The sequence below is a fragment of the Chiloscyllium plagiosum genome, chromosome 11 (genome assembly GCF_004010195.1).
Source record: "Chiloscyllium plagiosum isolate BGI_BamShark_2017 chromosome 11, ASM401019v2, whole genome shotgun sequence".
NCBI lineage: Eukaryota > Metazoa > Chordata > Chondrichthyes > Orectolobiformes > Hemiscylliidae > Chiloscyllium > Chiloscyllium plagiosum.
In genome coordinates this window covers 70,783,550-70,809,932 of record NC_057720.1, presented here as the reverse complement: position 1 = coordinate 70,809,932, position 26,383 = coordinate 70,783,550, and the positions used below count along the sequence as shown (strand labels likewise).

The 26,383-nt window shown below is 40.3% G+C and overlaps 1 protein-coding gene across 30 annotated transcripts in view; it reads left to right on the top strand.

The window, feature by feature from the left end:
- The window catches only part of ptprc (protein tyrosine phosphatase receptor type C), a 156,662-nt gene extending 136,028 nt beyond the window's left edge, over positions 1-20,634 (top strand). For all 30 annotated transcript variants that reach the window (XM_043699750.1, XM_043699758.1, XM_043699767.1 and 27 more), the window contains 9 exons: positions 1,204-1,339; positions 4,021-4,170; positions 5,280-5,370; positions 5,468-5,604; positions 9,662-9,793; positions 11,467-11,586; positions 14,808-14,974; positions 17,573-17,708; positions 19,733-20,634. In XM_043699750.1, coding sequence (XP_043555685.1) covers positions 1,204-1,339; positions 4,021-4,170; positions 5,280-5,370; positions 5,468-5,604; positions 9,662-9,793; positions 11,467-11,586; positions 14,808-14,974; positions 17,573-17,708; positions 19,733-20,008 — 1,345 coding nt within the window. In that variant the 3' untranslated portion in view covers positions 20,009-20,634. The remainder of the gene's footprint in view (positions 1-1,203; positions 1,340-4,020; positions 4,171-5,279; positions 5,371-5,467; positions 5,605-9,661; positions 9,794-11,466; positions 11,587-14,807; positions 14,975-17,572; positions 17,709-19,732) is intronic.
- The last annotated feature ends 5,749 nt before the right edge of the window (positions 20,635-26,383 follow it).

Here is a 26,383-nt window from a genome sequence, read left to right as displayed (position 1 = left end):
CAAATGCTGCAAAATCAGAAACAAAAACAGAAATTGATGGAAAAACTGAGCTGGTCTATCAGCGTCTGCACCAAGTGACCCTTCCTCAGAACTGTGGAAGAATTTCCCCAGTTTAAGGAAGGGTCACTTGACCTGAAATATTAACTGTGATTTCTCTCCACAGATCTGCTAGACCATCTAAGCTTTTCTAGCAATTCCTGTTTTTGTTTCTGCTTTTTAAAAAACTTGCTGTCACTTATCTACAAGCTTTAGAACTTGAGTTAGCATTGCAGTGGCACTTCAGATCTGAGCAAAGAGATGTCCTTTGAAGAAGCCAGTTGATAAAAATGATTTTGCACTTTACCTTACTTTAACAAGACACAATGCAAATAAGTGTTGTGGATGGGGAGGATGTGCAAGACAATATTTCCTTTCTAAATGTAATCAACTATGAAGAGCAATAAACTTGTGCTGTTTTCATCACACCTTTCTGTCAACATATTCTGTAAAAATGCAAAACGCTCATGTAAACTTTTTGATCTCGAACTGCACTGTAACCACTTATGGGGCAGTTATACCCTTAACATGGATTGATGGGAGGGGCTGTTGGGATTTTCCAACACGTCTCCACATGGCAAGCTGGTAGCTAGTGGTGATTCGGTGGGCACAGCTTGGTGGCATTACCAAAATGATTCCTGGCATTACCAGCCAATATCTTCTTTGAGTTTAATGCCATGGAAGATGATCTTTCATATCCCATTATGTCTTTAAGTTTCTAACTGTTGGCTATGCAAAATAAATAAAATGAGTCACATATAAAAATAAATAAATCTGATCAGGTCATCTTTAACAGGATATAACTTGTAGAAATCTGACACTTGATGGATGCTGAGTTTGCTGAAATAGCCCAGGTGTTGGCCAATGCTAATGCAGGACTTGTAATGTCAGGATCATTTGATTGATGTTTTTCATGAGCCCATGCTTAAATTGCATAGAATGTGGAACTATTGTATGAGGAGTAAGGCAAAATATTGCAGATGTTGGAAGTTCTGAAGTAGGAGCAGAAAATGCTCTAAATATTAAGAATTTCAGGCAGCTATCTGTGAAGAATAAAAAAAAGAATGTGTTCTTCTGAGATCTCACAGCGTTTTTTGCTGTTATTCTATTTCTTTTGAACTATATCTTCACTCTGCATGATAACCTAATTGTTGTACTATTTCACAGTGCTGGGGTGGGTCGCACAGGAAGCTACATTGGAATTGATGCCATGATGCAAGGCCTGGAGATTGAAGGGCGAGTAGATATCTACGGTTATGTAGTTCAACTTCGTCGGCAACGCTGCCTCATGGTGCAGGTTGAGGTAGGCTTACCTTTCAAACAAGAGCCTTCCTTTTACACAAGTGAACTCAGCTTTCAGTGACTTCACTGGCCACTGATATATCATTGTCCAAATATAGAGGAGGGAGAAAGGAAGGGTGAGGGTGTATTATTGTGATCAAACTTTGATCCTGTCCTTCCGACAGGCCTGCTCATGTAGGCTTCCAGCAGCAATCACACATAGCAACTGGAATTGGAAACATTCCGTGAGACACAGTAGTAATTGTATTCTCCAGCTCAATCACTGACAGAGGCTGCAAAGATTGTTTAAGAAATTTTATGAGGTGCCAAGTTGTTCGGCGTGTTGTTGACATTAATAACGATTGTAGACTCCTGATAGCTGGTCAGAGGGACGTGATAGGTAGCAATGTGCTTCAAGAAAATATCCTCCTTTAATTCAGACAGTACACTTCCAAACCTAGCCACATGGAAATTAGGAGCAGGAGAAAGCCACCTGGCTTCTTGAGCCTACTCCTTCGTTCATCAGATCATGGCTGATCTGTTACTCCACTCCTGATCATTTTTCACTCCCTTACTTATTGAGAAACTATTTAATCTTGCCTTTGGAGGTAGGGTGTTCCAAAAGCTTGCAAAAACTCAGATGAAAATATTTTACCCTTATTTCAATGTTAAATGAGAGATCCATTATTTAGATACAGTGACCTTAAGCTCAGGTTTCTTCCACAGAAAGAAACATACTATCCACATGTTATTTGTTAGGACACCTCAGCATCCTCTATATTTCTATCAAGTTGGTTCCTACTGTTACATATCCCAGCAGAGACAGGCCTAGCCTGTGCCCCTTTCTGCCTAAGACAACATTCCCATTCCTAGTATTAATCTGGTAAACCTTCTTTGAAATTCTTGCAATGTATTTAAATCCTTCCTTAAATAAGCACAGTTCTCAGTACTGCAGATGAGGTCTCGCAAATGCCCTGTCAAAGTGAAGCTGGTCTGCATGCTTTTGTATTCAACTATTCGTGCAAAAAAAAGATAACACTTCTTGACTACTTGCTGTGTCAGCACACTAAAGCTTTGTGAGTCATACACCAGAATACTTAGATTTCTCTGCACCTCCAAGCTTCACAGTCTCACCATTGAGATAATATGCTTATTTTTTTACTCTTGCAGCCAAAATGGACACTTTCACATTTTTACACATTATTCTCCAATTTGCTTTGTATGTGTTCATTCACTAACCCCTCAGTATCCCTTTGTAGCCTCCTTATATCCATTTCACAACTTTATATCAGTCATTTACTTGTATTGTAACATTTGAGACCCAGCATGGTTCTCTGTGGCTCATTACACCCTGCCAACAAGAGAATGACAGGTTTATGTCTATTCTTGGTTTCCTGTTAGCTGGTTAATCTACTCTTCATGCTAATATGTTAACTTCTACACAATGAATACTTATTTTTCACAAGAACTTGACTTGGCCCCATATCAATTGGAGATTTAAGAACATCCATTAACTCTCCTTAATCCATGGCACAAGTTACTTCCTCAAAGACCTCCAATTAGTTGGTTAAACGTGATTTCCCTTTTGTCAAACCATGTTGACTGTGCCTGTTTACTTTGAACTATTTTAAGTAACGTGCAGTGACTTCTTTAATAGCAGTTTCTAACAAACTTGCCTTAATGAATGTCTGAGCCTGTGTTGAAATGTGCAAATTTTTTGCACTACACCAGGCATCCTAAAGATCTGTGTAGTTGCCACTGATTTGTGTATAATCAGTGGTGGTTTTGTTAAGTGAAACTCTACCCTCTGTGTACTGGTACAACACATTTATTTAGAGGCTTCATAGGTTAGAGAGAGAACTTCTAACTCTCTCTGTTTAGAATGGAAAATATCTCAGGTAAAAACAATGACTGCAGATGCTGGAAACCAGATTCTGGATTAGTGGTGCTGGAAGAGCACAGCAGTTCAGGCAGCATCCAAGGAGCAGCGAAATCGACGTTTTGGGCAAAAGCCCCTCATCAGGAATATATAAAAAAAGAAAATTTTTCAAAAATATTCCTGATGAAGGGCTTTTGCCCGAAACGTCGATTTCGCTGCACCTTGGATGTTGCCTGAACTGCTGTGCTCTTCCAGCACCACTAATCCAGAATAAACTCAGGTGTCAATTCACTGCATCTTCCCTATTTCACTAACAGTTTTGTTCATTAGTTTGATTTCACAAATGTTTCTTCTTCCTGTTTTTATCCCTTTATCCCAATGCACGTCTGTGAGAGTGAGGGATCAACCAGCAATGTATGCCTGCACTATCACTGTTCAAATGACACTCCGCATTGAGTCGGAATAGCTGCTAAAGTGAAAGTTAAAGTGGAAAACCCGGTGATTTTCTTTCCATTCCCTCAGTCATTACTCAACCAGCTTCCACCACATTCTCTGTGTGATGACACAGCAGTTTCTCACCCATCCAGGAGATGAAGGTTGGAATCTGTCAGCTGTAGATGGAACTTAGCTTTTGAGTATCTGAGTCTGCAAGATTGCTCATAAATGAATCGAAGCATTATTAATTAATTATCTTAAATTACCTAAATCTTAATGAGCCGATGATTAAAAGATATTAATTTAGATTGCATTGACAAACTTAATTCCATTGTTTGACTTTGGTGAGCTTCCCTGGTGTCTTAACAAATGTATGTTTTTGTTTGTAGGCTCAGTACATTCTTATCCACCAGGCTTTGCTGGAGTACTACCTGTATGGTGAAACTGAGGTCAGCCTGCCCGAACTACCCAAACACCTCAGTAACCTTAAAAAGAATGACCCACCAACTGAGCCATCCCTGTTGGAAGTTGAATTCCAGGTCAGTTCAATTATCCAGAGAAATTAATTACGAGAGTTAGTATAAATGACATGAGTCAAATGATAGCAACGGTGGAGCAAAAAGTCACCGACGTATTGTTTATTTCACTGTCCTTCAGGCCGACACTTAATCAAAGATTAGAAGGCAAATAAATGTTCTTGTTAATACCAAATGTATTTGTGACTGTAAAATTACTTGAAAAGCAAAGTACTGCAGTTGTGACAAATCTGAAACAAACTGAAACACTCTGGAAGCATTCGTAATTATTGGAAATGAAAGTGCTGATTTATTAAAGATCATAAATCAAAATAGTAAAATACTGTACAGGTACATTATCAAAAGGGGGAGGCTGTGCTGGGAAAAAAACCAGTAAGGGATATATAAACGAACAGGAAATGATCTAGAATGCTGAACACAGAGCGATTGAAAAGGTAGACGTAACAGTGGATAATAAGCAAGGAAATATAATGCATTTAAAATGGAAAAGTTAAAAATCACACAACACCAGGTTATAGTCCAACAGGTTTATTTGGAAGTACTAGCTTTTGGAGTGCTGCTCCTTCATCAGGTGGCTGTGGACTAAGACCATAAGACACAGAATTTATATTATATTATTTTATATTTGTCTTTTGCCATAAATTCTGTGTCTTATGATCTTCCTCCACAGCTACTTGATGAAGAAGCAGCACTCCAAAAGCTAGTGCTTCCAAATAAACCTGTTGGACTATAACCTCATGTTGTGTGATTTTTAACTTTTCCATTTTAAATGCGTTTTATAATGTGGAGAATGCACCAGATCCTCCACATCATAAAATGGAAAAGAATGACAGGTTGAATGGACTAAACAAACTCAAAGAAGGTAAAGCTGCCAAGTCTGGATAGTTGGTGTCTCTGCATTGCGGAAGATATATGCATAAGTTGGGGAAGAAATAAGAGGGAAATCCTAACTGCAATGAATAATAATTTATTTCCAAGCAATGACTTGCAGTATCGCAAATGTTTCAGAAGAGTACAAATATCAACTATTTAAACACTGTCAATATTTTTCAATAACCTGTAAAGGATGTTGTGTTTATTTAAAAAATAAATTCTGCCTCTGAATCTTGTAGAAGATCCCACCTTATACAGATTGGAGATCACAGAGCACTGGAAGACAGACAGAAAATCAAAGTAAAAATAGATCCCTTTCAGTGATCCCATGTAAGTCTTACATTTATTCGGTAGAATTGATTGCTTGCATAAGATACCAATCCTGAAATGGTATTTGTGTGTAATTAATAAATTTGTTATTTTACAGATGATTACAACAGAGTAACTATCAGACTAGAAGAAGAGACAAGCAAAGATAATGACAGTCACAGTGACTCAGATGCTTCCTCTGATGAGAGTGATGATGAAGAATCCACGAAGTATATTAATGCTTCATACATAGATGTAGGTATCTGCACACAATGTTAATGCTTCTCTGAATCAGCATCATCAAAGAACTTTCTAACTGGGACAAGAGGTTGTTCAAGAGGTTAGAAGAATCAGGTGAAAGAAGAGAAAAGCACAATGCAAGAAATAGCTTTTTACATGAAGTTAAGGCTAGAGACAGAGTTAACAAGGCTAAGTGATTTGGGGGGAATCTTGAAGCATTGTTATTTCCGGTTGTTCCAAAGACAGGGGTGGGCTTACTGAGTTAACAATAGTCCAGAGGTAGATCATTGGAAGGTATATCCAAAGCTGGGTTCTCAATCAGGGAGGGTAAAAACTGTAAGGGGATCTGAAAATGCCTTTGACAGAGAGACTGACCCCAGATGCAATAGTATATTTCAAAAGAGACTTGATGTGAAACATTGTCACAGCTCTGGGGAATGAGTAAAAGTTTGGGAATAATTGGATAGCTGTTTCAAAGAGCAAGTGCAGTCACAGTGGGCTGAATAGCCTCCTTCTGTCCTTTATTAAGCTGTGACTATTAGTAATAGTATTGTAAAAACTCACATTTCTGCCTCATTACATGGCTCAGTATAATCATGATTCAGTTTATATTCTGCTTACAGAGATATGCTTCCTTGACTACATGTTTCCCAAAGAAAAGCACATGTTAGTGCATTGAATTGTAACCATTTTAGATCATTACTGTCTTCACACTGATAACAAAAGTCAAAATTTCTCCCTGCCCCTCCTTACTGTTCCTGCCCCAGGGCTTTGATTGTCCTTCGCTTTGCAGGTCCAGAATGATATATCCCTCTATCAGCACACCTGAATGGGAAGTTCACACTGTTGACATTATCAATGGTGTGTACTCGCACCACGCTGGAACAGGAAGTGCCACACCCTTTGGTGTTGCTTTTCCCTTGGCCCTGGTTCTCCGATCCCCTCACTGTCCTCTCACTATCCTCTGCGCCATCCCACCATTACCCCATTCTCACTGTGATAGAGAATCCATGCATGTTGACTGGTTTATCGGTAATTTAATAATTTTACATCTTGTTAGTGTTGATCCAATCAAAATTGAATCGCAAAGCGCGTTTTTTTAATTATTCAAGAAGGCACAGTATCTATGTGCAGTGAGTGCAGCCCCTTTGGCAGCAGGTGTGACCAGGAGATAGTTCTTGCAAAAGCTGTGCAAAATCAGAAAAGGCTATTCACAAGAGCATTCAATTCCTATGTACAGGAACACACTGTAGAAGCTGGTGTGGAACAGGCTGGAGAGGGTTGTGGGAAGGAAATGTTTGAATGGGAATGAATTTTGACCTTGGCAAGCCAATGTTTAGAATCAGGAAGAGCGCCAACATGGTTGGAGAGTAGAAAAAATAGCTAACTTAAACCAAGGGAAGGATAAGATATCTTGTACCCTCTTGGTGAGGATGGAGAGGGGGTACAGAGTGCCAGCTTTAAATCAGGGAGGAGGGTCAACATACCAGGAAAGGGAAGGGGCAAGAGAGGCAAATTCAAAAATCTGTGGCGCAATAAGTGTCAGTTTTAGGGTTTTGGAAAGAAAGCCAACATGAACTACTGGAAAATAGTACCACTGCTAGTTGGAGGAGGGAAGAGACACGATCAGTTATCTGTGATTGAAGGGAATGGTCACAGCCTGAGGGGAGAATCTCTAGTTTGTTTTAATTCATTGGTGGGATGTGGGTGTCATTGGCCTTGGACCAGCATTAATTGCCTTTGAGAAGGTGATGATGAGCTTCCTTATTAACAACTGCAGTCCATTTGATGTAGGTAGATCCATAATGCCTTCAGGGAGAAGTTCTAGGATTTTGATCCAGTGACACTATCTGTGGCTTTCTGAGGAGCTTGGAGGTGGTGGTGTTCCTATCTGTCTGCTGTTCTTGCCCTTTGAAATGAAAGGTTTGGTGAATTTCTACCAGTTGTAGATGATACACCCTGCTGCTACTGAGCGTCAGTGCAGGAGGGAGTGAATGTGGTGCCACATGTCTTGGTTGGTGTCAAATGACTCGAGTGCTGTGGATGCATCCAGACAAATGGAGACTAATCCATCATACTCCTGGCTTGCGCCATGTAGCTGGTGGACATGCTCTGCAGAGTCAGAAGATGTAGTATACCTATCCTCTGTCCTGCTGTGGTAGCCAGAGTACTTACGTGACTAGTCCAGTTCAATTTCTGGTCAATGGAGACCCTGGGAATATTGATAATGTTGGGTTCAGTAATGGTACTGCCATTGAATGTCAAAAGGTAATGGTTAGATTCTCTCTTGTTGGAGTTGATCATAGCCTGGCCCGACTAATGCGGTATGACTGTTGCTTGCCACTTGTCAGTCCAAATCTGGATTATGTCCGGACCCTACATACTAATGTTTCCATGCCAGTCACAGGAATAAATTTAACCCTCACTGAATATCAAGCTTTGCTATCATCTCCCATTATGCATTTTGAACTTTTGGTTTATATAGTGACAAATCCGTGCCCTCAGCCTAATTCCATATTGCTAACTGATATTTGGATATTGTTAACCTTTATTTGGATATTGTTAACATGTGTTTGGACATGTGTTTGAGGTATCAGCTTTTTAAACATGCATTTGCTCTTCTAAAGCTGTTGGTAAACTATTGCCTGTTTGCCTCGTTCACCGGGTGTGTGTTTGTGAATACTTAAAATGTTTTTTCTGTGATGAACAATTCAAGTAGAACTGCAGACTAGTCTGTGAGAACTCTGTTCAGTCAGAAACAAAACCATTTGGATAGTCTCAGAAACAATGTTGAGAACTTTGATTAAAAGAATTAAAATACAGCGAAACAAAAAAAAAGAGCAGATGAGCCTTGTGGCGAGAAAGCAGAGTTGACGTTTCAGGTCCAGTGACCCTTCTTCACAACTGATGGTCACTTGGAAAAGGTGCAGAACATGAGTTGGGAGAGGGGGAATGAGTAAACAATGGGTGCCCAGAGATGGAGCCCAGAGAGAAAGTACAACAGATAACAGGCTGGTTAAGTGTCAGTCTGGGAGAATTAAGAATTAAGTGTCAGTCTGGGAATTACTAGTGGCTGACAATGGGTTGGTTGTAGTAGCAGCCCATGTGATCACTAGACTTGGTGTGTGTGGGTTGGGGTTAGAATATTGGAGAAGGTGCTAATATTGTTGAATTCGATATTGAACCCTGAAGGCTGTCAGGTAACCAAGCTGAAAACAAGCTGTTGTACTTCTTGCTTACACTCAACTTTGATGGAGCACTACAGCAAGCCCAAGACAGATATTGGCCAGAGAACACAGTGGTGTGTTGAAGTGGTTGTGGGGGTGTTAGGAGGTGTCGGATGTGAAGGAGGAGTGGACCAAGATGTCCCAGATGGAAAGCTGACAAGGAAGGGGAGGGGAATATGTGTCCGGTGGTGGCATCCTGCTGAAAGTAGTAGAAATGGCAGCTAATGATCCAATGGGTATGGATGCTGGTGGGATGGTCGATGAGTACAAGGAGGACCCTATCGCTGTTGTGGGAGGGAAGAGAGGGAGTGAGGGCTGAAATGCGGGAGATGGGTCAGACCTGTCTGAGGGCCCTGTCAACAGGTGTTGGGGGATCGTCAGTTGATGAAGAAGGTGGACATTTTGAAGTATTTACTGGAAGCAGAGTGAGAGGATGGATAATCAAGGTAACTGTGGGAGCCGGTGGGTTTGTAATGGATAATGGTGGCCAGCCTATCCCCAGAAATGGAAACAGAGATGTTGAGGAAGGGAAGGGAGGAATAAGAGATGGACTAGGTAAAGGTGAGAGCAGGGTGGAAATTGGAAGCAAAATTGAGGGAACCAGCACTGATTATGTCATCGATGTACCAGAGAAAGAGTTGTGGGTGGGGGCTGGAAATAGGACTGGATCAAGGAATATTCCACAAACCCATAACACTTTTGAGCTAAAGAAAGTGAGATTAATCTAATTAATCTGAGGAGCAGTAAACCAAAACAGGAGTTTGAAATCTAGAAGGTTGTGAATTGTAATCTGCAGGGCACATCAAAACTCTAATGTCACCTGCTTTCTCCATCCTATCTATCAGGGATATTGGCATTCTGAAACATTAATTGCCACTCAGACTCCACTACCTGAAACCATTGGTGACTTTTGGACAATGGTGTATCAAAGAAAGGTGAAGATCATCACAATGCTGGGCAAACTAGAAGATGACAAGGTGGGAACCTTTGCTCTTTTTCATGACCGTTTTTAGTTCCAAGCAGCATAAACTTGCTAAGCGAAAGTGGGTACTGCAGATGCTGGAGATTAGAGTCAAGATCAGAGTGTGGTGCTGGAAAAGCACAGCAGGTCGGGCAGCATCCGAGAAACAGGAAAATTGACATTTTGGGCTGAAGCCCGAAATCATTCCTGGAATCATTCGGGCTTTTGCCCGAAACACTGTTGATAAATATTAGAGATCAAAATGAGTGGTAACAAGAATGCAACTGATTTGTCAGTATATAAGTTCTTGAAGCCAAAACTTTTCTTGATATTTTTGAATAAATTCACCATTTAGTAAAAGACAATGTAAGTTCTAAAATATTCCAGGAATGAGCAAAACCTATGACAGGAAAAATTGGTCATTCCAACGTTCCTCACTGTATTGCTGTACGTGGCAAGTTTGAGTTTTTTTTGCATTGATAGAGAATGAATCTTCCTCAATCCAATTGGACTACTGACTGCAAATTAAGTTTTAAAGTTTCTAACTTTCTGCTAACAATGAGGAAATGGGGAGTGGGATTTTCTGACTGTGTGCTTGCTATAGTTTGAGGTGTGCTGTGTTCAGAGGAAGTTCCTCAATGCCCAGCACTTTTCAAAGCTCACACTGCTGCATATTCTATTCGTGAGCACTAATGGGCCACTACTGCCTGGTGCATCAATGGAATACACTGGAATGCTTGACATTGATACATTGGCCCTTTTAAAACATAGGTCCTTTCCTGCAAGTGTGCCCTTTATAAAGAGGGGGTACCTGATGATCACTTAAAAAGAAAGCATCAGGCCCAAATTTTTTTTTTAGATTAGATTACTTACAGTGTGGAAACAGGCCCTTCGGACAAGTCCACACCGACCCACCCATACCCCTACATTTACCCCTTCACTTAACACTACGGGCAATTTAGCATGGCCAATTCACCTGACCTGCACATCTTTGGACTGTGGGAGGAAACCGGAGCACCCAGAGGAAACCCACGCAGACTCGGGGAGAATGTGCAAACTCCACACAGTCAGTCGCCTTAGGCGGGAATTGAACCCGGGTTCTGGCGCTGTGAGGCAGCAGTGCTAACCACTGTGCTACCGTGCCACCCACATTCTCAGCCTAGACTCCCTCGAATGTAGTCCCAACATTGGAATAACTGGTTCATCTGTTCTCACCATATATATCTGGGTCCAAAATATACAGGGTCCCCACGAAAGCAAAGATAGACAGCACACATTCCTTATGTCAGTGGTTTTGCAAAGATTCATTGCCGCAAGAGCCACCTGGGAATTTCAGTAACAGGCCGGGAATCAATGTAACCTGGACTGCACCTAGTTTGCAGCCATTCCGACTTGCGGATTTGTTCAATGATTTCCAGAAAGATTATGGGATGCACTTCATGTAATATTTTCACGAGGCGTGGCAGGACCATGTCTTTTTGCTAAGTATAAACAGAAATTATAGATTGAGCTCCCAGAAATAACAGTACTATGTTGCAATGATGAAGATATTCAATGCAACAAGTTGTGTGCAAAGTAAAGACACTGCTGAGAACTATACCATCCATACTGGTATAGTAAAGCTTTCTGTCATCGCTATTAAGGATGTAAGTGTTTAAATAACTTAAAATTTAACTTAATTTACTTTAGGATTGCTCACAATATTGGGAAGATGGGACAAAAACCTATGATGACATTGAGGTGAAGTTAAGTGAAAGTATTAAGGAATCAGGATATACTCATCGTGTCTTTGAAATAAGACATATGAAGGTAAGACTTTACAATAATATTCTAAAGCACAAGAGGCTAATTTATCTGCTCATATGCAGAACTTTCCTGTGCTCTAAATTGGACAAGCAATAAGTTTAGTTCTGTTGGAATGTTACAAATTGTTTGCCCAGATCTCCCTATCGTCCAATGTGCAGTCATTTAATCATGGTCTTTAATGCAACATTTTAAAAAAATCTGTTCATGAGATGTGTGCATTGCAAGCAAGGCCAATGTTTGTTACCCATCCCTAAATGCCCAGAGGCCAGTTAATAATGCAGGTCTGAAGTAACATGTAGTCCAGACTTGTTAAGGACAGCAGATTTCCTTCCCTGTGGACTAGGAAGTATTTTTTAATGACAATCGAAACTCCCTGTTAAGTGTACTTTTCAAACTGAAGGACGAATGTAACATGCTGATCTGATCTTTCTCACCTCTTTTGAAATGAATTCAAGAATTAAGCAGCATCTTGAGAGAGGGTGTTTTCCCATCTCTTATCAGAAAGTGCTGTACCATCATGAGGGTAGATTGTTGCTGTTAAAAACATAAATTTTAACTGGTCTTTTGGAACAAAAGTAAAACTGGATCTTGCAAATTGCTACATTCGCATGTAAGGAGAAATGATGTGAAGCAAATAAATGCTTGTCAGGGGATAATGAGGTACAAATATCGATTTGATAAAAAGGACAGGAGATTAATATCTGTCTGCCTCTCCCTGACTCAGAACATATGATTAACATCACAACAGACTCACCTCATGGGAACCATACTGGAAAATGCCCACTTACCTTTCTGTGTTTGTTGAGGCCAGAATTCAAAGTCTGGCAACAAAGGCGTGCTCCATGTTGCCAGAGGACCTGACAGCAATCCCTAAGGTCAGCAGCAGATATCCCAGAAATAAACACAGAAAGGTTAGAGTGGCAAGTGGATCAAGTGGCAGGGCGGTCGGAGTATAGGATGGTAATGTCGAGTGTGTAGGGTGGCATTTAAGTGGATGAGGACTTAGGGTAGGTCAGGGGAGTTAGTTCAGGGGATTGTTGGGGGCTGCTAGGACAGGTCAGGATGGGCTGGTGGAGACGAGTCACTTTGGGTCGGGGGCAGGTGGATATAGTTGAGGAGTTGTGTCAAGTGTTGTCCAAGGGATGTCAGGAGTTGGGTTGGTTGACACTGGAGTGAGGGAGGGGCTTTGGAGTGGGATGCCAACTCATGAGGAGAAAGTGAGGACTGCAGAGGCTGGAGATCAGAGTCAAAGAGTGCGATGTTGAAAAAGCGCAGCTGGTCAGGCAGCATCTGAGGAGCAGGAGAGTCGACATTTTGGGCAAATCCTAATGAAGGGCTTATGCCCGAAACGTCGACTCTTCTGCTCCTTGGATGCTACCTGAATTACTGTGTTTTTCCAGCACCACACTCTTTGACTCTCGATGCTGACTCATGGTCAGGAGAGTGTGAACGTCAGAATTAGAGGAAGGGGTCAGGTCAGGGGCAAGGGTATGTTTCAGGTTTCAGAAGGTGACAGGTGTTGGGAGACATTTGGGGGTCAGCGATGAGTCACGAGAGGAGGGGAGGTCACTCAACTAATTAATGGTTAATCAGAGTTTTTAATCCTTTAATATTTCCTGGGATATTATTAGGATGGGTACTACAGTGACCTCCAAAGTCTTCAACTCTGATTCAGAGTTGGAGACTTTGTCCCAATGTCCCAAATACCAGGTAATTGACTGTTGGAAGATTCAATTTCCAGGGAGTCAGCTGCATTGAGTCATGCATATGGTCCTGGTGCACAACTGCTGTCACAGAAGATTTCACCCTCTTTCTTTGCGGTTATTTATTAACTAATTTATTATCAAGTAAAGCAGTGTGCATTGTGATTCATTCCTGGTGTGATAAATCTCAATTTTCTTGTACCTCCTTGGTTAAGTTTCTGTGTTTCCCTTTCTAAAATTCACCAAACAATGTGTAAAAGCAAGTCTTGTTTCCCTCCAGCATTATCTGTCAATTACTACCAACTAAAAACGCACTACAAAATGCATTGCAACAACAGAAACTGCTGCATTATATAATTTCATTATATAGTTGCTACTGCAGTCCCACAGTCATCGTGAAAGCAAATCAATTCAACCAAAAACTTTCATGTCCCAGTTTTCAAACACTGCAATGTCCATCTTGCAAAGTCTCTGTCCTTGACACCTGCCACATGGCAAACCAGGGTCTAATATGAAAGCATCCAGAATGAGGCTTAGATGGGAGCCCAGACACCCAGGGCCCTCTTCAAGCACCTGAGACCCTGCGTGACTGATAGCTCTGGCTCTCTGATCTGTCGTCAATTTCACATTTGACAAGAGGAAGGGGTTTCCAGTGCTTTGCAGGTTTACCTCTGGAAAGTTTCAAAGGTGGGGGTAGATGATAGTAAGAATGGGATTTTTAAAAACATTTTAGAAACATTTTTATGCATTCTCCATAATTTCATGTTTTCTTTCAGCATATAATGGGTGGATAGGCATGAAATGCCATATCTAAGTATGGGAGGTATGAGGAGACATGGAGGAATGGGAGGGGTGGGAGTGTGTGCCAGTGGGGGAAGGAGGGGGGAGTAGTATAACTGGTATGAGTGATGTGACGGGCCACAGAATGTTGTTTGTAGGGCATGAGAGGACTTTCGAAATTAGGTTCAATACCTCTTAAAGGCCAGGAACTGAATTGTAGAGGACGAGTGGATGTCTATGTCCCCTAATGTGCTGGCCAGGTTGAGAGGTGCAGGATGTGTGCAAGTGGCCCAAGCTAGCCCACACACTTAAGTGGCATTCCTGAAAACTGGAAACCTGGTAAATGAGGGTCAGAAATCCCAGAATCAGGAATCGCCTGCCATTTTTAAAAGACTTTAGAAGTCATCAAAAATGAACAAAAGTCCAGGCCCATGAGTTTCTCCTCATCAGCCTTGGGCCTAGAACACTTCACGTGAAGCTTCTCCAATATATCACTGACCTTCCGAAGGAAGGTTTTCTAAAATTAACACGTACCAGATCTAGTGGCACTAGCAACAAGCACAAGTTTAATTCTTCAACTTTCAGTGGAAATACTTGTGAGGCCTACTCTAGCATTTGATTAGCTTTGCAGTGACTGAAACCGTTCCTTGAATGTCATTGGTTTACTGTCGACTTAGCGAATAGAAAAAGTTCATAAATTTTGTTAAACGTTAACAGCTAACATAACTGCTTCATTTTCAGAGAAAAGAGACCCGGTCAGTGTACCAGTATCAATTTCACAGTTGGACTGATTCTGAGCTTCCTGAAGATCCCAATAACTTTGTCGTCATGATTAAGAGCATCAAAGAAAAACTATCAATGCTCAAAGAAGCTGAGCATCTAGTACCACCTCTGATTGTGCACTGCAGGTAATGTCTGGTAATACTTGAATATCCTCCACAATAATTGAGTATTAATTGCACTTTAATACCACATTTCAAGAGACAAAAGTTGAATTAGTTTGAGTTTTTATGGGTGTGTTGTTTCTTTCATTATACACAATGAAGGTTTTGCTAAAGGTATGTGATGTTCTGCTGGGGAATTCATCCATTCCAAGTATATGGCATTAGCTTCTAAAACTACCAGATCTATTGTTGCAACATCAGGTATAGAATTATCAACATTTCTGTTTTGCTTTAATGATCCAATTAATCACAGCATCAGTAAAAGTATGTCCTACAGAAAGACCAGAGACCTACTTTTCCCTGCCTGCAGTAAAAATCACAATATATCTACCATGGGTTGGCAAGTAATTAGCAAGGACCTGTCTTCAGACAGAGGACTCATGATGATGAAGGTGATGGGTGGAATTTTCTGAATGATGTGCAAAATAACTAGTAAGGAGAATTCAGCAAGAATTTAAAAAGTGACAGTGATCTCAGAAAACAAAATTCTGATTTTCTCTTTAAAGTTTCAAGAGCTAAGTGAGATGAGTGAAGTAGTGCAGGCTATAGTGAGAGTGGTAGACCCTGAGCTTTGGAAGTAGCAGAGTTGGAGTGAATATGAGGTAGCAGTGAGGAGATGGTGGTGCTTACCTTTGTGGAACACAGGGATCGGTAATTTCTTGTGGCATTGCTGGGAATTCCTGCAGATCCTGGTCAGCACACTGACCCAGCTGGCTCCTTCAAACCAGGCTGGTGTTGTGGTGTACCCTGGCAGTCCTGGGAAAAGAGGAGCCTCTCCTTTTGCACCAGCCAGCTCCTTGGTAATGAAGCAGAGTGCCACATTGACCCTCTCAGCCACGACCTATGCAATTTCACAGCAACACACGGAGGGCAGTTCCTGGTTTGAAATGATGCATAGCCCAGATTTAAATACAATACCCCCCAATGTGAACACCGTAAGGTCCCAGCATCAGTGAGATCTTCCTTGGCCAGTGAGCTCAAGCTTGTTCAAGAGTGTCATCTTGAAAATAGGATGCATACTCAGTGAGGTGAGCAGCAAGGAATTACATGAGAAAGATCACCAGAGCTCATGGCAAGAAACCCTCCAGGAATATCCCCAAAATTGGCTCTTAGTTATAATATAGGAAAATATAGCCTGAATGCAAATCACAGTAGCTTGGTTTGCAGTAAAATTAATGGTAAAGCTATTAGCTCCCAGGGATATCAAGAGATAAATTAAGTAACAACTTCTAGGTTCTGCTCACATTTTGTTAAATGTGGAAATCAGGAAGTTGTGATTATAGTTGCACTGTTTCTCCAGAAGCTTTGGTCTTACAGCATCTTGCTGAGAGACTGCACATCAAAGCACATGAAGGACTCAAGTTGCATTGTTTCCCCAAGCAGATAGCCTCTAAGTACAACAGAAAAACCAGCCAGGGCTTGTCCATTCAAGTGCAAGAGAAATTGTAATGGTGAAGTAAGTCGTAATTATTGCCAACCACTCTAGCACTGAAAATTTACCATTACAAGTGTGGATAAACCACACTTCAGATTTTAATTATTCCTGGAAATTTAAAAAAATAAAAATAGCAAAATAATTATTCTTTTACTTTTCTTTTTCCTTTTATTTCTCTCACTTCCATTTCTCGTGTCCTGTCTTTTTTCTTCACTTCCTTCATGATTTGACACTGAATTGACAATCCTAATTTCCTGGTTTAGACTCTGCATATCTGAGGATGGATTCTTCAGTCCATCTGATTGAGGAGACCTGACCTTGCTCACCATGTTAACACAGGTCTCATGTATTGAGCACTGCCCTATGTTAGTTACTGAATATTGCAGTATAAAAGTCTATGAACATTTTGAATTCAATTGTAAGTTTAATGAATGACTTGTCAATTATTCATCATGACAGTAAATTGAAGTATTTAGTAAATACTCTTCTAACAGGAATTTTCTTTGCTCCATAAGTATTACAGTAGAGTTATGAACTGTTCTTAGGTTGGTGCTGTGTGATTGACTGGCAGTGTCCTCCCACTTTGGTCAGTAACTTGCTGACAGTGTTATGGTTTGCGAACTAATTTTATAACAGTTTAAATCTATAGCTCATTGGGAGTAATCTTTGCTCTTGCAACGAATCATATCCATAATCTACTGTATTACTTGGATACCAAAATTTTTTTGTGCTTATAAAGAATATTATCCAACAGGGGTAAATGTCCACATACACAATGACTGGGAACTTCCGTGGACTGGGTTTCAAACAAAGATATGAGTGAAGCCATTCTGAGAAAGATCCTAGTCGATAATCCATCACGGGCCTGCAAATATTTCCTTCCTTCGATCACAATAGTTGAATGCAGAAGGCTTTGTGCAATATTGAACACTGTACGCAATGGATGGCAGTGCGTTTGCTGTCCATCATCACACTATCAATGGATAGAAAAATCAGGATGCTGCCAATTCACCACAGCCCAAATTGTGCCATAACTCCTGCCAAAGTTGACTTCCACTCCCAAAAATATTAGTATGTGATCTGCACTATTTAAGTTTCTTACATTGTAAAATCTGTTTCTCTTTTAGTGATGGATCCAAGCTGACAGGTTTATTCTGTGCTCTCTGGAACCTCCTTGACAGTGCAGATACTGAAAATTTAATAGACATTCTCCAGACAGTCAAAGCACTGCGCAAACAACGACCAGGAATACTTTTAAGCTTTGTAAGTAATTGTCAATCTATCAACCTACACTTCCTGCATATAATTCCATTCAGACACCCTTCAAACTATTACCCACTTTTCTTTACTGCATCAGTAGTCTTGATATTGACCAATGGACTGTGTGTATACTAACATGATAAATGAATTTCAAGATGTTAGGAGTACAAAAATATCGAGAAATGATTGCTATGCCTCACAGGAATAGTTGTTCATGGCAGTAGGCTTTTGGTATGGAATTTGTGGGTCCAGGGTCACATAACAAATAATATTCTCCAACAATATTACAGACTACAAACATGAAGAAAATGTCTGGGCTCCCAAAATTATTAGTGAGAAACAGAATATAGGTGATCTGGCTCGCTGTCTCATTGGGTTCAACTTCTCTTCTGAAAACAAGCTTTCTCCTGGCTTGGGGGCTGGTTAACTGACCATCCTGGCACTCTGGGTCTTCAAAGAGTTGTACCATTTGCTGCTAGGTCCTCAGCATAGCCAATAGCATTGCTGGTTGCTTGCAATCTCAACCTCTATTGACGTCCGGCAGATGAGTTTCAAAGAGGAACACTTCTTTTCAAGCAGCAACTCCACTTCAGGAATCACCAGACATGGAGTTTCTCCTCTGCTTACTGCTTGAGGCCTGCAATTTGAGTTTCCTTCTACTCCACTTCTTCCTTGCTTCAGTCTTGGTGAAGGTCTCTAATTGTTTGAAATGTTTTCTGACCATTTGCTGATGGCACAGTGGTTTTTGCCACCCAATTGCAGGTCTTTCCTTTATCCTAATGAATTTTGTAATGATGCTTGTAGTCAGCTACACCAAGCACTACAGCATTGATGTAACTCTACTTTTTCTTACAATTTTACTTAAGTTTAAAGCAAGTTTTACATTTTAATGCCACAAGGATCGGTGCTGGGTCCAGTACATTTTGTCACTTACATAAATGATTTGGATGTCAGCGTAAGAGGTACAGTTAGTAAGTTTGCAGGTGACACCAAAATTGGAGGTGTGGTGGACATCAAAGAAGGTTACCTCAGATTACAACAGGATCTTGACCAGATGGGGCCACTGGGCTGAGAAGTGGCAGATGGTATTTAATTCAGATAAATGCAAGGTGCTGCATTTTGGAAAAGCAAATCTTAGCAGGACTTATACACTTAATGGTAAGGTGCTAGGGAGTGTTGCTGAACAAAGAGACCTTGGAGTGTATGTTCATAGCTCCTTGAAAGTGGAGTCGCAAGTAGATAGGATAGTGAAGAAAACTTTTGGTATGATTTCCTTTTTTGGGCAGAGTATTGAGTACAGGTGTTGGGAGGTCATGTTGTGGCTGTACAGGACATTGGTTAGGCCACTGTTGGAATATTGTGTGCGAATCTGGTCTTCTTCCTATTGGAAAGATGTTGTGAAACTTAAAAGGGTTCAGAAAAGGTTTACAAGGATGTTGTTAGGGTTGGAGGATTTGAGTTAAAGGGAGAGGCTGAACAGGCTGGGGCTGCTTTCCCTGGAGCGCCGGAGGTTGAGGGATGACCTTAGAGAGGTTTACAAAATTATGAGGGGCGTGGATAGGATAAATAGACAAAGTATTTTCCCTGGGGTCAGGGAGTCCAGAACTAGAGGGCATAGGTTTAGGGTGAGAGGGGAAATATATAAAAGAGACCTAAGGGGCAACGTTTTCACGCAGAGGGTGGTACATGTATGGAATGAGCTGCCAGAGGATGTGGTGGAGGCTGGTACAATTGCAACATTTAAGAGGCATTTGGATGGGTATATGAAAAGGAAGGGTTTGGAGGGATATGAGCCGGGCGCTGGCAGGTGGGACTAGATTGAGTTGGGATATCCGGTCGGCATAGACGGGTTGGACCGAAGGGTCTGTTTCCATGCTGTACATCTCTATGACTCTATGACTCTAAATGGTGCTGTGGGCAGAACAGAGATCAAAGAAACTAGATTGTGCTGTATGATTCTATGACTATTACTCTACGATGAGGAAAAAGAAAGCTAATTGTTTATTTGTTTTATTGTCGTTTTACAGAATCAGTACCAGTTTCTCTATGACATAATTGCCAGCACTTACCCAGTGCAAAATGGGACATTATTACCTGACAATGGTCCAGCACAGACAACTGTGGAGGTGATCTCTGAAACCAATCCAGAAAATGGATCCCAACAAAGTACAGCCTCTGACGCTACTAAGAATAAAGAAGAGATATCTGCAGAAGATGATGAAGCAAAGTCTGGTGTTAGCAATGACAAACAGCTAGTGGAAAATCCTATTAATGGACCTGTAACAAATAGTGAAATTGAGTGAAGAATTGTTGCTATGCGTGATGTGTAGATATCAACCAATCACTATTTGTATTTGTAAGGGAAAATCAGAAATGTCACCATTAATTTTATTTTTACATGTACAAAGCTTGGTTTATCACTGGATGCTTTCCAAAAAATGTTCGCCTGTATGCAGAACTGTTCAAGAATGACAATCTACTTGAACGTAAGTATGAATGTATCTCAATGAAAGAAGTAATTTGCTCATGTAAACTTTGACTAAAATGTTTCTGATCCTTTCCGTTGCATTTGTAATGCCAAATGAAGGCACAGAAACTTTTTTTTAAGGAAAAAAAATCTCAGAACTTTTTATATATATATATTTTATCAGGTGTGTGGAAAAGCTAAATGCCAAATCTGCTTCAGTATGTTTTATTTCAGCAGAGCTCATTTTCAAATGTAAAAAAGATGCTGTATTGTGAGTATCAAGGAATTTGCGGGTTTATCAAGTATTGCAATTTCTGGCATTTGTAATGCAGCAATTTTTCACTGTTCTTTGCAAATTATTTTTATAGTTGGTTTTCAAGTCCAAAGCTGTGCAGTTGATCTGCTTAAGATATCAGGGTATATTTAACTATTTGAACTTAAATTTGCATTGGAACAAAATATTATTAAGGTGGACCAAATTGATTTCTGGTGTACCAGGGTCAGAAAGCACAGCGGGAAGTCAGAATTGATAGTTTGCTAGTTTTTTTGTAAATTAGACATCGCACTTCATTGACAAACGCATTGTGAGGCCTGTTCTTTTATGTAAGACAGAGTCTGACTTCATAAAAATAGTCAGTATTAGAAGAGAAATGGCTTCAAACAAGGGAGCGCCACTATGGATTGCTGGAGAATGAGCAAGCCTCACTTCACTAGGACTGGACCCCATAAAAAGGATCAACGATGGAGTTGTGAGAAGGCTTCATGGCACTCTCATCATGACTAATTTGCTTCAATTTGGCCCGAGAACCTAAAGATCTCGGGATCTACTTACAATCAGCATTTCCAACAAATGAAAGTTGCAAGAATTCCTACAGTGTAGAAGCCGGCCATTCGGCCCATCGTATCCACACCAACGCTCCAAAGAGCATCCCACCCAGACTCACCCCATCCCTGCATTTCTCATGGTTAATCCACCTAGCCTGGGTAATTTAGCATGGCCAATCCACCTAACCAACACGTCTTTGAACCGTGGGAGGAAAGCAGAGCACCTGGAGGAATGATGTGCAAATTCCACACAGATAGCTGCACAAGGCTGCACCTGAACCTGGATCCCCAGCGCTGTGAGCCAGCAGTGCTAATCACTGAACCACTGTGCTGCCCTTACAACATCACCACAGGACGTTCAATTTTATGCTTAAAAGCTGTTTCTAACGTTGGACATAAACAGCTTGTTGCTGAGAGTCAGTGAATTCACTGTTGCAAATGGAAAATGGAGAAAGAACTGCCAACAGGTCTGGAATTTCTTGTCACTTTGTGTCTGGGTAGTTTTTTCATCTTTTTGTAGTGACGATAATGAAGTGTTCTTGTTCTTTGGTCCATAGATATTGATCAAGCTGCTTTTAATTCTACTTTTTAAAAGTAAGTCTTCTGGAATTGTGCTATGCATTAAGTATTGTCAAAAGTAGGAGATTTCCTAATTCTCATTGGGGTTTCTCATGCCACATGTCAATGTGCTTCAAGTAAAACCATTAACAGCAGGATGTACAGTTTAAAAAAAAAGTTTTTCTTCCAAGTTGTAACAGGTTATTGTGTCAATAGTTGAAAAAAAATGTGTTGCTTCAAACTGTAAATGGTTACCAGGAATTTGTTTGGTCTGTCAGGTTCAATTCGGATATAGTATGTTTTACACAAGAGCTTGCTATTTTCAGGTTTTTTTTAAAAATAGCTTAAAATGGTTTCTAATATGTTCAAAAATACATCTTGTAAAGGTATAAGATGGAACATTTTGTACTAATAGTGTTTTTGAATAAACAGAAAGAAAGTAATTTGTATAGCATGAATTTATTAATATACACTTCTCAATGCAGTGTAAGTTGACAGCCACAGTGAATCCTGCAGAACCCAGGCATTGTCCAGATCATTCATCTTTTAAACGTCCCAAGTGGTGATACGGTTTTTGTGCAATACATTGTGATCCATTTTGCAACAGAGAAAACAAAAATGCAGCACCAATCATGGTGCGAGCTCTTTTGAAAAATGTACATTGAACAGCAATATTTATATCAATTGCGGGGACTGAGAGGTGGGGTGGTTGGTTGCAAATGGTGGGGAGTGGGCAAAATCTGAGTCACACTGACCGCTAAATCCCAGATTGGAGAATATAAATTGGCTAAGGATCTTGCTCCTGATCACACATCTGTGGCTAAATGACCTATCAACCCTCAATCGCATGTACTCCAACTCACACAAAAAAAATGACTGCCTTTGTGAGACACTTTCAGACATGAGATGTCCTGAAGTGGTGGCTCTGCTATCTACCTTTTAGTTATCGCCCCCGTGTGGATGAGATCAGCTCAACTTTGTAAGAATTTGGATTCAATTAGAAAAACAAAATCCCCACAGGATTTAGTTAGGAAAGGATTCAAGGCATCTATATCTGTGTCATTGCATACTTATCAAGGCGATGACGTATGGAAATAGTTCTTGCCTATCATTTAGGATAGTTAAGGGCAGAAGGTATTGTTTTTGTTGATGACTTTTCTTTACACTTCACCTCTTGTTATTCCCTGCCTCATTCCCGCATGTCCAAGTACTCAGCAGATCAACACCAGATCTTTTCTCATACAAACTGACTACGCGGTCCTTTGCACTGTATGGGAGAGGTACATTGGAGAGGTTCTGCCCTTTTTGTCATTTGCAGGAAGTCCGAGATATTGAGGATTTGGTGTAACAGCAGGGTAAAATAAAACTTAAACTTCCAAAGCTATGAAAACATTTTGTGCAAAGGGCATTGCTTGGAAACGTACATCATAGCCGTTGGTTTATACAGGAAAATCACATGCAATCATTAGCAGTTCCTTGCTGCTTGTGTGAAACTGTCCCATATTTGACATTGCAACCAACATAATCCCTGGAACTATGATTAGAGTGGAATATGATTTTGGCTTCAAATCAAATTGATAGAATCCATGTGTTATTGGAGCAGCAATGTTAACTTCTGCTGGCACAGTCTGATGAAGTTTTATTTGGAACCTTGGTTTCTAAATTGGATGGAATCATGTCTAGCTTTAAGATGGGCGTATTTCTATTTGTTTAGAATTTTGGTTTAGATTTTGAGTTGTGTGAGTGGTGATGAGTTATCCTGAGTTTGTTTACATGCATTTAAAGAAGAAATGTTTTAAAAGTCCTTGAGGTAAACATTTTACAGTTTTAGAAAACAAGGGTTAGAGAAGAGGAAAACATGGAGACAGAGACAAAATCAAGTTGTACTTTAGAAAGAGAGACAGAACATCGAGAAGGTCAGTGAGTGTGCAGGTTACTTTCAGAGGGAGAACCAGGTCATTCAGAGAGAAAAGAAAAACCTATAAGAGCTGCAGTGCAGTTTAGGAAACTCCAGAATAGTCAGTTTAGAAGAGAGCTTCTGAGTAGCTTAAGGGTTAGTAAGGTAAAAGCTCCAGAATCAGAAGGCTAAAGGATCATAGAGGAAAATATCCTTCAAGGCTATTAAGAAATGCATTAAGAAATAAATGAGTCATGTTAAGAGGATTTTTAAAGATCTCAGGAAGAGGCATTAACTAAATAATTAGTTTTGAGTGATTATAGGAATTTGCTGAGAAAAAAATCAATTATGGCCATGTCATTGATCGAGGAACTTTAAAGTTGAAACTGGGTGACCCTTCATTGAGGTTTTCAGTGGCTGTATGGTTGCTGTTGAAGGTAAAATGATTCAATTTTTATTTCTCATATTTGTAATAAGTGTTTCAAATAGTTTTTATATGTTGTTAAATAGTTCATCACTTTTTCTCTTTCATGTGCTAAACTTTGATGTTGTTTTATCAAGAGTACATTGACAGCTTCTTGTGAATATGTTCAGGACTGAGCACCATGGTAAAGAAATTGGAACAAAAGAACTTATGGCTTACACACCATGTTTCATTCTGGGATCTGAAATAAAAACATGATGTCAAGCCCACTCAATTTTTGTTTTTACTTCAGATTTCCAGTAACTGCAGTAATTTGCTCTTATTTACTTTGGAATTTGACTCATCCAATATTACCATCAGCTTGGATTGCAAAATATATTTAATATTGGGAAATAAGACTTACCACTTTGTGAAAAAGACATGGCAATTTGTGGAATTATGTACTTAAATTTATATTGAACTTGATCTTTATTTCTTTAATGCCATTATTCAATGTTGTGTTCAACAGTTGCATTTAACAATTAAAATGCTTGCTCTGGTTTATAGTAAAATATTGCAATAATGTTTTATTTATTTTATTTTAATACATCTGCAAAGTGCTTCATCAGAGTAATAATCTGTGGAATGAAGAAGTGATAATGCTCATCTATGTGAGAACTACTTTGTCCAGCAATGTTTCATAAATGATGGAAATAAGCAGTTAATTTTATGTATATGAATGTGTCCGTGTTTTAATGGGGACAGCAGGTGCAATGTGGAGAATGTTATTTGAAGAAAGAATGCTGACCACATAAGGGGCTTTAAATTTTGACATCCTTACTAAGAGACAGGCGAGCTACCAACTTACTGATCATGTGATTGGCAGGGCACAGTATTGCATGCCTAACCTTCTACAACCCTGGCCTAATCTCTCAAAGAGTGAAAGGAAAATTAGAGGATTAAATATTGTCATGAACATTTTAGTTCCTGGAGACCAATATTGTTAATGCCCTTAAAGGTCATACAACCCCTACAGTGTGGAAGCAGCCCATTTGTCCATCAGATTCACACTGACCATCTGAAGAGCATCTCACCCCAGAACCAGCCACCTCCCATCACCCCCCATCTCTGTATTCCTCATGGCCAATCCACCTGGCCTGCATGAAGCCCAGACAGACGTGGAGAAAATGTGCAGACTCCACACAGCCAAGGCTGGAATTGAACCCAGGTCCCTGCACTGGGAAGCAGAAGAAGCATTGAGCCATTGTGGATTACTTAGCAATGAAGCCAACATGGTGCGGTGAAACCCACAGAATTATTATTTTAAAGAATCATGGCTGGAGAAGATATATGTAGTAACATCAGTTCAACTGTTGAACTTAAGCCTCCAGTAATGAACAAAAATTACATTGCTTTTTCATCGGATTATATTTGAATTTAGCCTTAGGAATTTTTGTAATATTCAAATTGCTATAAAATTTCAACAATAATTTAAACCTATATTTAGCAGGAAAGTATCTATAACAATCTTAAGCCATTAATCTAATGATTATTTGTCAATGGAAGTGAATAATGACCATCTTAAATAATGAAAGATTGTTACAGAGTCAAGGCAAGCAACTTTTGATTCACAGCTTGGGTCAAACTTCACATTGCTTTGCCATCATTATCTTTTACCTTTTTTTTCTCCTTTTTAATTATTTTGAAATGAAAATACAGGATATGATGCAACAGGTTAATCTTTGGTTCCCTTCCTCACACACCCCACCCTACAACCCTTCTACAGTTGCAATCACAACGAAACATGTTGCATACACACTGTCACAAACTGGTTACACCGAACAGCCTGCATATGTAAATCAACATTAAGTTGATTTACACATCATTTATTCCTATTTCTCTTTCTGATGCATGTGTTGAGTATTGAGAATTTGTCATGCTTCTAAACATGTCACCTGTTTTCTCATAAACAGGTGACATGTTTGCTCATGATGGTATGATGTGGGAGCTGGCTGATCCCATTGTGAATGGCAGTGACCACATCTGCAGCAAGTGTTGGTTGCTGGAAGAACTCTGGATCAGAGTTGATGATCTGGAATCTGAGCTTCAAACACTGCGGCACATCCGGGAGGGGGAGAGTTACCTGGACGCTTTGTTTCAGGAGGCAGTCACACCTGGGAGATTAAGTAATTCACATTCATTTAGTGATTAGGGACATCAGAGTGTGACTGTAAGTGAGGCAGGTAGGGGGAACCTGAGTTCAGGAGTGCAGGAGCCTCAGCCCTTGTCCTTGTCCAACAGGTATGAGATTCTTGCTCCCTGTACGGATGAGGAAAAGGGCTCTGGACAGGATGAGCCAACTGACCACGGCACCATGGTGCAGAAGGCCATTCAAGAGGGGGGAGCAAAAAGACAAGTAGTTGTTATAGGGGATTCTATAATTAGGGGGACAGATAGTATCCTTTGCAAGCCGGATCAGGAGTCTCGCATGGTATGTTGCCTGCCAGGGTGCCGACAGGCTTGAAAGA